Genomic DNA, 13177 nt, shown 5'->3' on the forward strand with positions numbered 1-13177 from the left:
TATTTAAAAATAAAGTCTGTGCTCTTTGCATTTGGCACAAACAAACATGGACTGAGGTTTTGGGCACAGAGTATGTGGCCTGGCAGGGGCCGTGCTTGGCCTGGCGGTTTCCCCTGGTAATACATGCAAGCCGGGGTTGGAAGGTTCCTCCCGGGCTGACCTCAGAACGGCTCCTGCTGGGTTTGGGGTTTATATCTAACGAGGGCTTGCTGCCTGAACAGAAACCAAACACAGAAAATTGTGATGATCTTGCTGAATTCTTCAACTACGAAAACATGGGCAGGACAGAGCGTGCAGGTGTATGCTTCTATATTAGCTCTTAATGAGGTTACAATATGGGGTCAGAGGAGACGTGAACTGGTCAGTGTGACCTCTGTTCACATCGGGTTTACTATTTAGAGGAAGCGTTACCTCCCGCATTTGCGTTGTTTTGGGAGGTTAGTTATAACCTGTGCAGCCATTTTTTTAAATTTTATATCCAGCTCCAGTCCCACTTTGTTCTTTAGCGAAATACCTTAATCATTTCTCGTCTCCAATTTACACTTTGCTGATCACTCCCAGCTACAAATATGGAAAGATTCCACTCCAGGTGTATAAACTAAAAGAATAAACGCACCAGCTCCCCACGTCCATCATCACAACGGGAGAAGAAGAAATTATTAGGAGTGTATAGGATCCTTCTCTATATCCAATAATACAAAAAGCAAGTCTCCTGAAATCTCTGACTCTAGAAAAGTCCCCTATATACACTCCTACTTTCATTACGCCAAAGCAGTGGTGACCAAGTGCAATTCTCAAGGGCCACCAACAGGGCAGGTTTTCAGGATATCCCTGCTTCAGCAGAGTTTGCTCAGTCTTCAACTGACAAATTCTTCAAAATGAGTCTTTGACTGAGCCAACTGTTGAAGCAGGCTTTTCGACTAAGCCACCTGTGCAGGTATATCGTGAAAACCTGACCTGTTGGTGGCCTTTGAGGATTGGAGTTTCCACCCCTGGGATATACTGAGCAAGTTCAACAAAATACCTGGATATTACACAATAACTTGGTCACGAGAAAGTTTACACGTTGGCATGTTCAGTAGTATTAGCAAAACTGTGATTACATTTCATTGTTATGGGGCCAACAGACGGATCTCATATTCCCGTTATTTTCGTGTCCAGGAAAATAAAAGCGAGGTGGGAACAGGATGACGCAGGAAAGGCAGGGAATGAAAGAAATAAAACGCGCGCGGGAATGTGCGTCTGTTATCGGAGTGTGCGCGACACACCTCCCTCCGATTCCATGTTAAAGCCCCTCTTATAGGGGATATCGCCTTCACAGCCGGAGGGGGACGACGACATTTTTTTAGGTTAATCACAAAAAGGTTAATTGAAAAATACAGTTAGTTAAAATCAGGGGCCTAGTCTTTCTGATTCAGGCCAGCAGGGATATCCGGAAAACCTGACCTGTTGGTGGCCCTTGAGGACTGCAGTTGGCCACACCTGCTCCAAAGCAAATATTACTGTGCGCTGACCCACACATCCCTGCTAGGTAAAGCACGGCATGTCGGTATTCACTGGGAAAGACACTTTTATCCCGCCCCCATCTGCTAACGTGGCTGTGGCCGCCTTTATACTTTTTCGAACCGGGGACATTGAATCCGTCCAGAACCATTTCCCCGCTCGCGGTTTGACCTCTGGCCAGGGCTCGGATCCCCTTCCCGTTAATAACACGGGAGCAGAGGGACACGCGGCAGCACAATTATATCTCCCAATCCGGCTTCCACCACAGAATTACACAGCCGTAAAACTCAGGAAGCGGGGAATCAGCGGGGTTAACTCTATCCCGACAGCAATGTCCGGTGCGCACGCCCCGGTGGCAGAAAATAAGGATCGATATTAAAAAGAAAAGTAATCCCTCAGAACGGGCGGCCGACGCCAGTCCGCGAGGGCCGCCAACAGTTCAGGTTTTCAGGATATCCCTGCTTCAGCACAGGTGGCTCAGTCAGTGGCTCAGTCGAAGAATGAGCCACTGATTGAGTCACCTGTGCTGACACTGGGACTGATTGAGCCACCTGTGCTGTAGTAGGGATATCCTTAAAACCTGACCTGTTGGTGGCCCTTGAGGACTGGAGTCGGCCGCTCCTGGTGTAGAGTAACGAGGTTTCCCAGCTGAGATGTAAAGCCGGCTGTGCCAGGACAATAACGTACCGAACCCTTGTATGTTTGAGATCGCCGTTTCAATTTAACCCTTGATAATCCCAATAAGTGATCGCAGCCTGTGGTGAAGCTACACTTGTCTACAGCCAACACAGCTACCAGAACTTTGCACTAGATCCGGGGCAGCCAACCCCCATCTTCAAGGGCTACCAACAGGTCAGGTTTTGATGATTTCCCTGCTTCAGCACAGGTGGCTCAGTCTTCGACCTTGTGCTAAAGGAGGGATATCATGAAAACCTGACCAGTTGTTGGCTACCCCTGATTTAGAATACGTGTTTGTGTTTTATTTTGTCGCCGGATTCCATGTACAGTATATGCTTTCCATGGAGAAGTTTGAAAACAGTGATGTGTATTATTGGGAATACCTTGATTTTCTGCAACTTGTTTTTCGTTATTAGCATCAGTGTACAGTAGCAAGATATGGGAAGATTAGCCGTCGTTAGCCTTAAAACCCACATCAAATGTACCCACATTTAAAAAGAATCTTGCATTTGACACAGATTAGAAATTTGGTACACAAATATATTATTGCTAGTTCAGTAACCCTAATGAAGAGACTGGCAAATGTTTCTCCAACGTTTGAATACGCCGCAAAAAACGGTTTCCCGTCTTTTCAAACTTATGCAAAATTATCGCAGTTTGGGAAAAATTCCGCCATTCAGGTCTTTTTAAAAAGTTAAAAAAATGTTTGCATAAAAACAAAAAATATCTAGTATTTATTTATTTTCTTTACATATGATAATTTCGCTATAAATTTTTGGTTTAAAAGTTTGATTTGTCTTGTCCGGTAACTGCTAGTTTAAAGATGCACATCCTTTCACACGCTCTTATAATTACATCCAACCTTGAATGAAAGAAAATGCAGCTTTCACTGTTTTTCACTTAAAATGCTAAAAGTCAATGAACACAAGGAGGAGAGACACTGATTTGGTTAGTTTGATACCTAACCATACTCTGTTCAAGTGGATACACACGAAGAGAGAAAAATACCAAGTAATAAAAGGTACAATCCAACTCTACTTAAAAAGGATCTATATTTGCTTTGTTTTTTTTTTTTACCTTGGGGAATGTTCCTCCGTCCGGCTGAACTTCCTTAAACTCGGAAGAAAGTTCCGAAAGGGAACATGGACGATGCAATCAGCTGAAGCTTCCAGCCTGATGATGTCACCGCCCTCACCTGAGCGAGCCAATCGGCAGCGAGGACAAGACAAGCAGGAGGCAGACGGAGAGGAAAGGGATATATTAATAGTCGGGATATTGTAGCCATTCTTAGAAACCAAAAATGTTTCTGTCGCTATTTGGGGGTTTAGATTTGGGGCTGTGTTTGTATCGGTCTGTTCTTTCATATGACAACTTTAGCTCGAAGTTGATTTTGGGTGGGACTGAACCTAGTTGCAGACCAAGCAATATCTTACAAGTGTGTTTTTTAATAAATAGGTTCTGTACTATGAGAAAATGCCTGTAGCATTTATAAAAAAACAACTCAATGACATTTTGAATGTATTATAATGTAACAAGCATTTTTATTTGTTTCTATAGCAACCATTTAAAAAGTCACATCCCCTTCCTCTTCTGTAACAGGCTCCGGCACACCCCTTTTTGAGCCTTGCCCTCTCTCTAGCAGTGCACCAATTGTATCTAGTGACTGCCTGGTCACATGATCTTCCCCACATAACTTTGCATCTTAGGTCCTCTTCTGCTGCACTGACAGCCATTTAGTGAACCCCTGAGCCGAATCTTTCTTATCATTGTGAGGATTGTGTTGATGCGCATATCAAAAGGGAAAAAAACAAAATGAAACAAAAAAAACCCGTCAGCTTGGACTGCTGCTTTAATGTCAAAGGAACTAGCAGCAGACTGCAAAGAGAAATAGTTGCTGATTTTTTTTTACACTTGCGGTGCAGTCCTCTGGCAATCTCCCGGTTAACACTGGTAAAAATGCTGTTTTTCCAAAATGTTGCATGCTCCTCTGGTGCTAAAGTAGTAACATGTTGCACCTCTCTCCCTGTTCTGGGCTTGGGGCCTGTGAATCTGTTTACAGGAAAACCTCAGCATTACATCCATACAAAACTCAATCTTGTGTGGCTTTGCAGCGTGGACGGCAGGATTGATGAGCGGGATATATCCCTGGCTTGGAGCCTGATCCCTCCTCTCCTAAAGGGGGGAATGAGGTCGTGGTCCCATCTCAGCCAAGACAAACGGAGCAGAGGGGTGTATATATATATGTGACCATGCAAAAGGGGACAGACACAGGACAAGAGCCGAGACGACACAGACAGAGAACGAGAACCAGAAAGATACAGCCATGAAGCTTCTTATCCTGGCGCTGCTCCTGGGGCTGGCATTGCTCTGCTTTGGTCGTACAGGTACGGCGTTGAACCCTTTTTGCTGCCAGTACTCATACTCATAGCTTTTTAGAGAACGATACGTTTTGGTTTTAAGGCTGCGATAATCTATTTCACTACATGATCTAATGCAGGGGTAGCCAACTCCAGTCCTCAATGGCTACCAACAGGTCAGGTTTTTGGGATATCCCTGCTTCAGCACAGGTGGCTCAGTCGAAGGCGCAGCCAGATATAGCCACCTGTGCTGAAGCAGGGATATCCTCCAAACCTTAGCTGTTGGTAACACGAGGACTGGAGTTGGCCACCCCAGATTTATTGCAAAGTTCTGGTAGCTGTGTTTGTTTGTAAACAAGTGTAGCTTCGCCACAGGCTGCGATCACCTTTATTGGACTTACCAAGGGTTAAATTGAAACATCAGCAATCTTGAACATTAAAGGGTTTGGTACGTGATTGCCCTGGCACAGCTGGGTAACCTCGTTACTCTACATCAGGGGCGGCCAACTCCAGTCCTCAAGGGCCACCAATAGGTCAGGTTTTAAGGATATCCCTGCTTCAGCACAGGCGGCTCAGTCAAAATGGCAACCACCTGTGCTGAAGCAGGGATATCCCTAACAACTGACCTGTTGGCTACCCCTACTCTACATAACCTGGCTCCACTTGGTTTTGTCACCATTATTTCCTGTCGTCTGTTACCGAGCCTCTGTAATTTCTGCTCTCATCTCTGTTATCTCCCCAGATACTGATAATTCCAACAGCGTCGCCGATGTTCGCAGCTCTGAAGGTTTGCAAAAGTCTTCTTTCTGTCCATCCCAACACAGCACTGGAGCACATTCCACGCTGTACAACACACTGCACCATCAGCCTCAACAGTCCAAGACAGACTCACTGTTGGGCTTTTGCTGCTGGGCATTGGCTATTGTCCTATTGGTATACCCCTTTCATGACTAGAGTGGACCCTCACCCCGCAGGTCCTAGCACGGGCAGGTGGTATGAGTGTTGGGTGCATTTGCTGTTTCCTATAACAGTCTCTCGCTTTCTGCTTACAGCATTCATCTCCAAACAAGACTCTGCCAACGCCTTCGCTAGGAGACACAGACGAAACAACTTGCACAACCGGTAAGTATAAATCTAAAGCGTGGTGCACTCACGGTAACCATGATACATGCCACCGGTGATCAGCAGAAATAGTCCCGCAACAAGGTGGATCCCACCGTAAGAGTATAATAAAGTTGGCACTCAAGTGGTCTCGTAAAAAGAGTCTAAAGATTTATTTTTACAAGACCACTTGAGTGCCAACTTTATTATACCCTTGGACCAACCGGTAAGTATAACACCTGACAAAGGGTTATCGCCGGATAGCGCCAGACTCACTAACCTCCGTACAGGTTAACGCATTACTATTCCGCGGTAACTGCCGTTGACTAAAATAAGTTACGCAGGAAACGCAATGTGTTAACACGTGCCGGAGGTTAGTCAATCTCCCCGTGTGTGTCTGATCTCCGGTATCAGGAGGCGGGACAGTTTACTTCCGGATTACCAGCTCCACCAAGATTCACGTCTGTGTTACAAATGTACTTTTATGCACTGGTCATTTAAATCTCACCTGTGCGGCTCCTGCTACAGCATTTGTTGTTGATGCTTTACTCTCTCCTCAATCTGTCTCAGCGTCTCCCCTGCAGAAATCCCTCTCCTGGCTTCCTCTTAAATCTCATATCACTTACAAAATTCTCCTCCTCACTTTTAAAGCTTTACACTCTTCTGCCCCTCCTTACATCTCAGCCCTAATTTCTCTCTATGCACCGTCCCGACTCTCGCGTTCTGCTCAAGGATGGCTTCTCTCTACCCCCTTTTGTATCTAAAGCCCTCTCCCGCCTTAAACCTTTCTCACTGACTGCCCCCCACCTCTGGAATGCCCTTCCCCTCAGTACCCAACTAGCACCCTCTCTATCCACCTTTAAGACCCACCTTAAAACCCACTTTAACAATGCACATGGGTAGCTCTGTGGCTGATACTATACACTTCTTACACCGTCCGTGGCCCCTTGCAGACGCACTTAGCAGAACACCCGCCTACTGCCTCTGTAAACTCTCCTCACTTATCACTTAGATTGTAAGCTCTTGGGGCAGGGAATCCCTTTTCCTACTGTTTCATGCCTGAAGCGCTTATTCCCATTATGTGTTATAATATTATGTCCCGCGTATTACTGCTGTGACGCGCTATACAAATAAGGATAGAACTACATACAAAAGTAAAGGATGATAATGGTAAGGCAGCTTTCCCGTCACTCGTGTATATTACAGCTTCTACACACATGGTTTGGTTAACCTTCACCTCTTCACCGATAGGTTGTACAGCCAAGCGGTGATATCCCCTCTGGAGTCCAAGAGGGAGGTGTGTGAGCTGAACCCGGACTGCGATGAACTGGCAGATCACATAGGATTCCATGAAGCCTACAGACGCTTCTATGGCGCAGTGTAACCCCGCAGGCGCAGAATACTCGCAGTGTATGTAATGCCTCATACATCCTGATAACCTTGTACCCCCTCCTCCCCCCCCCAGTGTAACCCCGCAGGCGCAGAATACTCGCAGTGTATGTAATGCCTCATACATCCTGATAACCTTGTACCCCCTCTCCTCCCCCCCCCCCAGTGTAACCCCGCAGGCGCAGAATACTCGCAGTGTATGTAATGCCTCATACATCCTGATAACCTTGTACCCCCTCCCCCCCCTGCTTTCTCTGCCACTAACACTCCCTCCTGCGGTCTGTTTCCAAATACAGCAGATAAGCCAAACTGGCCCTGCCCATCCAGTTTATTAACTCAGCTGTCCTTTAATGGGTTGCTGGCTCTGTACTGCCATGTTTGAGTAAGTTGCTTAATGCAGTAGGCTGCTACCCTTAAGGACAATGAAAAGATGTGGGGGGATTGTGATAAGCATGTAGAAGAACATATGTTTTCTTTCTAATTCCCCCCCCCCCCCCCCCCCCCCAAACTAGTTACATGTAACACAGATATCATCTTTATATAGATAGTAATGGCCACTGATTTACAGGAAACCCATGTTGGACCATTTCATAGCTCCGTATAAAGAAAGCGTGCCTGGCAATATACAAGACATAGAGCAGGGGTGGCCAGAACCTGTCCTCACGGGCCATAAACAGGTCCGGTTTTCAGGATATCCCTGCTTTAGCACTGGTGGTGCAGCCATGACTGAGCCACTGATTGCACCACCTATGCCGAAGCAGGGTTACCCTGAAAACCGGGCCTGTTGGTGGCCCAGGAGGACTGGAGTTGGCCCCTCCTGACAAATTAACCCCTTCTCCGCCAGGTGAAGCAGCTCTCTAAGGGTGTCTAGATCAGGGGTCGGGTGAGATCAAGTTGACTAGTAGAATGGGTCAGAAGAGAATAGAAATGTATGGTATGCATGCTTACGCGGTGTGCTGCTGGCCTCCCCGGCAGGGAAGGGGTTAAGAGACCAGGTTTAAGGTCAAACGCTCTTGCGTTGCTTTTGTATATTAAGAAATGATCCACGCGAAGTATCCACCAGTAGTATACCTCTGTGCACAACCTTTTGTTATTCACATGCTTGGTTTCCTCTGGCTGTCCGTATACTCCTCTCGGAGCAGCCCTGACGGGTGACTTAATCCTTTAACTGCTGGAGACTGCAGCGCTTTATTTTAACCCTTTTGCTGCCAGGGAGACCACTTGTCAATCTCCAGCTGCAAAAGGTTTATACTTTCCACAGGATCTGTGTCATTTTAATTAACCCCCTTCCCCAATGCTTTGCAGATTCCTCCAGCGGAGAAGGGGTTAAGCTTGCTACGTGATCAGTGCAGATAATAATTGTCATTTTTTTTGTTGTTCCGCATGTAAGAATTTTGCAAGTATTTGAAACCTGTTTCCTCCGGCGACTTTATAAATCCCGACTTCCTGTAATTACGAGCAAATAAAAATCCCGCGTGAGCATGTTCGCACGTCTCAGACAGGTCGGCAACCCTGCACTACCCTGTTATCTCTTAGCATTCAGTGCTTCCGCTGCAGTCAGGGATTCTGGGTAATGACATGCAAATGAGCACAGTGTAATTACGAGGGAAGAGTTGCTAGTTACAATAAAATAAATAATAAAACGTTTATCGAGTCCTTTCTCTTTTCCTTCCATGTATAGAAGGCATTATTTAAAGGGGGGGGAGGGGGGATGCTCCAGTCCTAACGAGACACCACAGGGCAGGTTTTCAGGATATCCCTGCTTCAGCACAGGTGGTTCAATCAGATGTTCAGTCTTCGTCTGAGCTACCTGTGCTGATGCAGGGATATTCTGAAAACCTGACCTGTTGGTGTCTTGTGAGGACTGGAGTTGCCCACCCCCTGATTTAGAGTATTTATGGGGGTGGGGGGTGGGGGGGGGAAAGAGATATGGTCAGGTGGGTGTGTCAGCTGCCCCATTGTGGGGGACCATCACTGAAAGACATTATGGGGGCAACCCATGGAAATGTGCTGAATTTATTATAAGCAGACTAGCATTTCTTTCTTTTTATTACCAGCACAGTTATAGCCTCAGGGAGAAAATATAAGGGGATATTTGTATCCGTGGCTGATACTATACACCTCATACACCGACCTTGGCCCCTTGCAGACGCACTTACCAGAACGCCCTCCTACTGTCCCTGTAATAAACGGCAGCAAGTTTATGCCGCCACTTAGCGCTGAGCAAAACGTTTTTAAAGTAAATATGAGACTCGTTACCTTCAGCCCAGCTGCATGTATTTGGGCATCTGATCGCTGCTGCTTGTAGGATGTTCCTGATGTGTCCGTTACACGTGCACGAGATATCCTATAAATGGTTAGCGAAGGGACGGTAAAACGATCCAAAAATTATACGCAAACTTACATCAAAAAAAAACGAAGTAAAAAATATCCCCCAACTTGGATTCCTGCTGAACCCTAAAAGGCTAAAAAAATTCTCAGAAATCCCACATTTATCTCCCCAGCGATACCGCGGGAATATGTCAGTGTCAGATGATTTGAATGTTCATATTTCCCAGTTCTCTCGTGTGTTGCCTGTTATCTCGCCACAAGTTGTATAAAGGAGTGTTTATGGAGGTCTACATAAAGCCAACCCTGAAAATAAAGACATCACCCCAAAACCACACGTTTAAAAGGTTTAAGTCCCAGTGTTTTTATTTTGTTTTTCTTAAATCCATTTTTTTCCTATACAATCCATGCGACCATTTTGCAAAATCGCACATTTTCTGCTGCCAAACGAAATAATTATTTAGTGGTTGTGTAACCGCAAGTGCAGGGTTAACCCCTGCCAGACCGGAGTACCGCTCATGTACTGCAGTCACTCAAGGGGTTAAAATGCTAGCAACCTATAAAATGTGTTTCCCCGGTGAGAAATAGCAGTAATGTCACTGGGTTACACAAAGTTCGACTCCTGGAACGCGCTATTTGTGGGAGATCTGAATCCCTGTGATGCATCAATAAAACATGTATAATACAATACTTACGCCACGTACAAGCCATTTTGGATAGGGGGGCCACAGTTTTCCCGGGACACATTTGGCGGTGAACGCCCATGAGCGAAAAAAACCAGGACATTTAAGATAAAAGTCGGGACCCAGGACATCCTAATTTTGGACCTTTAACAAAATACATGTGGCTATTAAATCATCGTGCTGTATACACAGGCACGGAAGCGGTTAATCTTATTTATGTTTTTAGGCCAAAATTAGACAAACGGCTTCTTTACGGGTTGTGTTGTGGCGTTTAATAATGTGTCTGCAAACAAGGTCACAAATGTCACTTGCACCCATACAGGTCAAAAGAGATTTGTGATTGTATTTGGAGGATGCAAGCTCCGAAAACCCAACATCCAATCCTCATTAGTAAGACTTCGCCACCTCAGGAGTAACCCATCCCTTATCCACCTTCATGCTTGGGAGACACACAAAGGGTTTATCCCTTCATATGTTCACACCTCTGTGCTGCTAGTATTGTAATGCAGAGCAGAACGCACAAACCTTACGCCGTTAAAAGCCCTTGTGTTCATGTTTAACACAATACTAGATTACAGCTGTTGTGTTGTATTACATGTATAACCAGTAGCAGCACTTCTGAAATTAATATGAAGATTAAAAGCATAGTATATCCCAGGGGTGAGCAACTCTAGTCCTCAAGGGCCACCAACAGGTCAGGTTTTCATAATATCCCTGCTTTACCACAGATGGCTAAATCAGTGGCTCAGTCTCAGCCACTGATTGAGACACCTGTGCTGAAGCAGGGATATCGTGAAAACCTTACCTGTTGGTGGCCCTTGAGGACTGGAGTTTCCACCCCTGGGATATACTGAGCAAGCTCAACAAAATACCTGGATATTACACAATAACTTGGTCACGAGAAGGTTTACACGTTGGCATGTTCAGTAGTATTAGCAAAACTGTGATTACATTTCATTGTTATGGGGTCAACAGACGGATCTCATATTCCCGTTATTTTCGTGTTCAGGAAAATAAAAGCGAGGTGGGAACAGGACGACGCAGGAAAGGCAGGGAACGAATGAAATAAAACGCACACGGGAATGTGCGTCTGTTATCGGAGTGTGCGCGACACACCTCCCTCCGATTCCATGTTAAAGCCCCTCTTATAGGGGATATCGCCTTCACAGCCGGAGGGGGACGACGTTTCTCAGGTTAATCACAAAAAGTTTAATATAAAAATAGAAAAGTACAGTTAGTTAAATTATTACAAATCTTCATTTACGTGTAAACTGAAGTTAAAAATAACATTCTTCGTTGCGATTAGTATAAAATAAAAACATTCAACAGCGCTCAACGTATTAAAGGCGCGGAACGGAGATGAAACAAAGAGAGACTGATATTGATAACCCAATGGACGGAGTAAAACTCGCGCCGCGCAGATACTTAACCCCTTCTGCTCTCACGTATTTACAGATTAGGAGATTAGCCTTATCCAAAAAGCTGCCTGCCTTTGCAAGGCGTTCCAGCCCCCGCTGGCAGTGTGAGGGTTAATGCTGTGCTCATGCTAAATGGATTAAACCAGGGATGGACCAACTCCAGTGCTCAAGAGCTACCAACCGGTCAGGTTTTCAGGATATCCCTGCTTCAGCACAGGTGGCTCAATCAGTGGCTCAGTCGAAGTAGGTGAACATGGTTCAAATCCCAGTGTCCGTTCCCTGTGACTTTGCGCAAATTACTTTATCTCCCTGTGCCACAGGCACCAAAATTAGATAGTAAGCTCTGCTGGGCAGCGCTGTGTACACACTACCCCATAGTACACTAACTCCCTGCACACAGAGGATGCTGCTGTAGGGAACGACTCTCTCCTGGGTTATTAAGTATGATATTTGGAAGGTTAACCTGTCGGGTTATAATCCTCCTCACACATTATCTGCTGCCGTAAAATCCATGAGAACTACTGATTCTCAAAACCAAGGCAAACAGCAGCAAAACTCAGCGATTAACCTTCGTATACACTACTCACCCTATACCACAAGGGGGCACTAGAGGACCAGCACCCAAAGCAATCCAGAGATTTCATCTCGACACCTCCTCACTCTCCCCCTCCTCGCCACTTCTGGTCCATACTGGTGGAGGGTCTGTCGCTGAAGAAGTCATCAGATCGCTCTCCCTTCTCTCTCCCTCTACCCCTCTCTCCTCCCTCTCCTTTCTCTCTCCTCCCTCTCTCGTAAGTTATATGACCTTAAAGTCCATGGCAACCTACAAATCTACTTACCCAATGTCACGTCAAAATTAACCCCTTCCCCCCTGCCAGAGGGGTCCGCAACGCATTGCTCTTCAATGCAGGCCTCTCTGGCAGGGAAGGGGTTATTAGTGTCCAGCCCAAACAAAGCCTCTTTATTCTGCCCGTGCGGCATAACCGCGCAGCCCCCACTTTGCACACTTACTTTGCACCTTCTCACGTGTCCCGCCAGTAAATGCCACGGATGGAATATGCGCCCATGAAATGCCCCGGCCTGGGTCGCCTAAGGCCGCACTTATAGTGCCGGCGACGCGGCGTCGTGGCAAAACAAATGCATTGTCACCGTCGCGTGCGCTTATAGTAGAAGCGACGGCTTGGTCGCGATCGCTGGAAGTGAATTAGATTTTTCCAGCGACCGCAGCGTGACGTCGCTGTCGCGGGCGAAAACACTATAAGCGCAGCCTAAGACTTTTTCCGATGCACGACGCGGCCATAAATTCGTCCCCAGACAGCAACCTACAGGACAACCTCGATGGAGAGGACCCTGGCTCCTCCTCGGGAAGCGAGCAGAGCACAGTCCTCCAGAGCAATGGAGAATCCAGGAGTTCTCGAATTAACTCTGAATTAACCTAGCTCTTATTAGCACTGAGGCAACATGCCCGAGTGGGTGGGTGGGTTGTCCTGTAATGAAATTGAGGGCAGATTAGAGCCACTCAGTCCCCCCAGTTTCCTGCTGTGAAACCTCAGACGCTATTAGATCCTCTTGTGCAGGGGTGGGCCAACTTCAGACTTCAAGAACCACCTGGTGGGTCTGTCGAAGACTCAGCCACTGATTAAGCCACCTGTGCTGAAGCAGGGATATCCTGAGAGCCTGCCCTGGTGGTGGCCGCGGGGACTGGACTTGCCCACTCCAC

At 46.5% G+C, this 13177-nt stretch overlaps 1 protein-coding gene across 2 annotated transcripts; it reads left to right on the forward strand.

Moving 5' to 3' along the window:
* The first annotated feature begins 4138 nt into the window (after nt 1–4138).
* On the forward strand, nt 4139–8675 carry BGLAP (bone gamma-carboxyglutamate protein). Of its 2 annotated transcripts, XM_075607831.1 has the most exons (5): nt 4139–4565; nt 5281–5325; nt 5591–5660; nt 6891–7049; nt 8334–8675. In XM_075607831.1, exons 1-4 carry the CDS (start codon nt 4505–4507, stop codon nt 7021–7023), a joined length of 309 nt encoding a protein of 102 aa, XP_075463946.1. In that variant the 5' UTR covers nt 4139–4504; the 3' UTR covers nt 7024–7049; nt 8334–8675. The 2 variants fall into 2 exon arrangements, with proteins under 2 accessions (XP_075463946.1, XP_075463945.1); XM_075607830.1 differs by having other exon boundaries at nt 4146–4565; nt 6891–8675.
* Nucleotides 8676–13177: the final 4502 nt, after the last annotated feature.

Source organism: Ascaphus truei, chromosome 7 (assembly GCF_040206685.1).
Source record: "Ascaphus truei isolate aAscTru1 chromosome 7, aAscTru1.hap1, whole genome shotgun sequence".
NCBI classification, from domain to species: domain Eukaryota; kingdom Metazoa; phylum Chordata; class Amphibia; order Anura; family Ascaphidae; genus Ascaphus; species Ascaphus truei.

What these genes read in the sequence shown, in the direction of transcription:
- BGLAP (XM_075607831.1), top strand. Translation starts at nt 4,505, where the DNA reads ATGAAGCTTCTTATCCTGGCGCTGCTCCTGGGGCTGGCATTGCTCTGC. An exon ending in CGATGTTCGCAGCTCTGAAG is followed by an intron (nt 5,326 to 5,590) that starts GTTTGCAAAAGT and finishes TTCTGCTTACAG; the next exon opens with CATTCATCTCCAAACAAGAC. An exon ending in CGAAACAACTTGCACAACCG is followed by an intron (nt 5,661 to 6,890) that starts GTAAGTATAAAT and finishes CTTCACCGATAG; the next exon opens with GTTGTACAGCCAAGCGGTGA.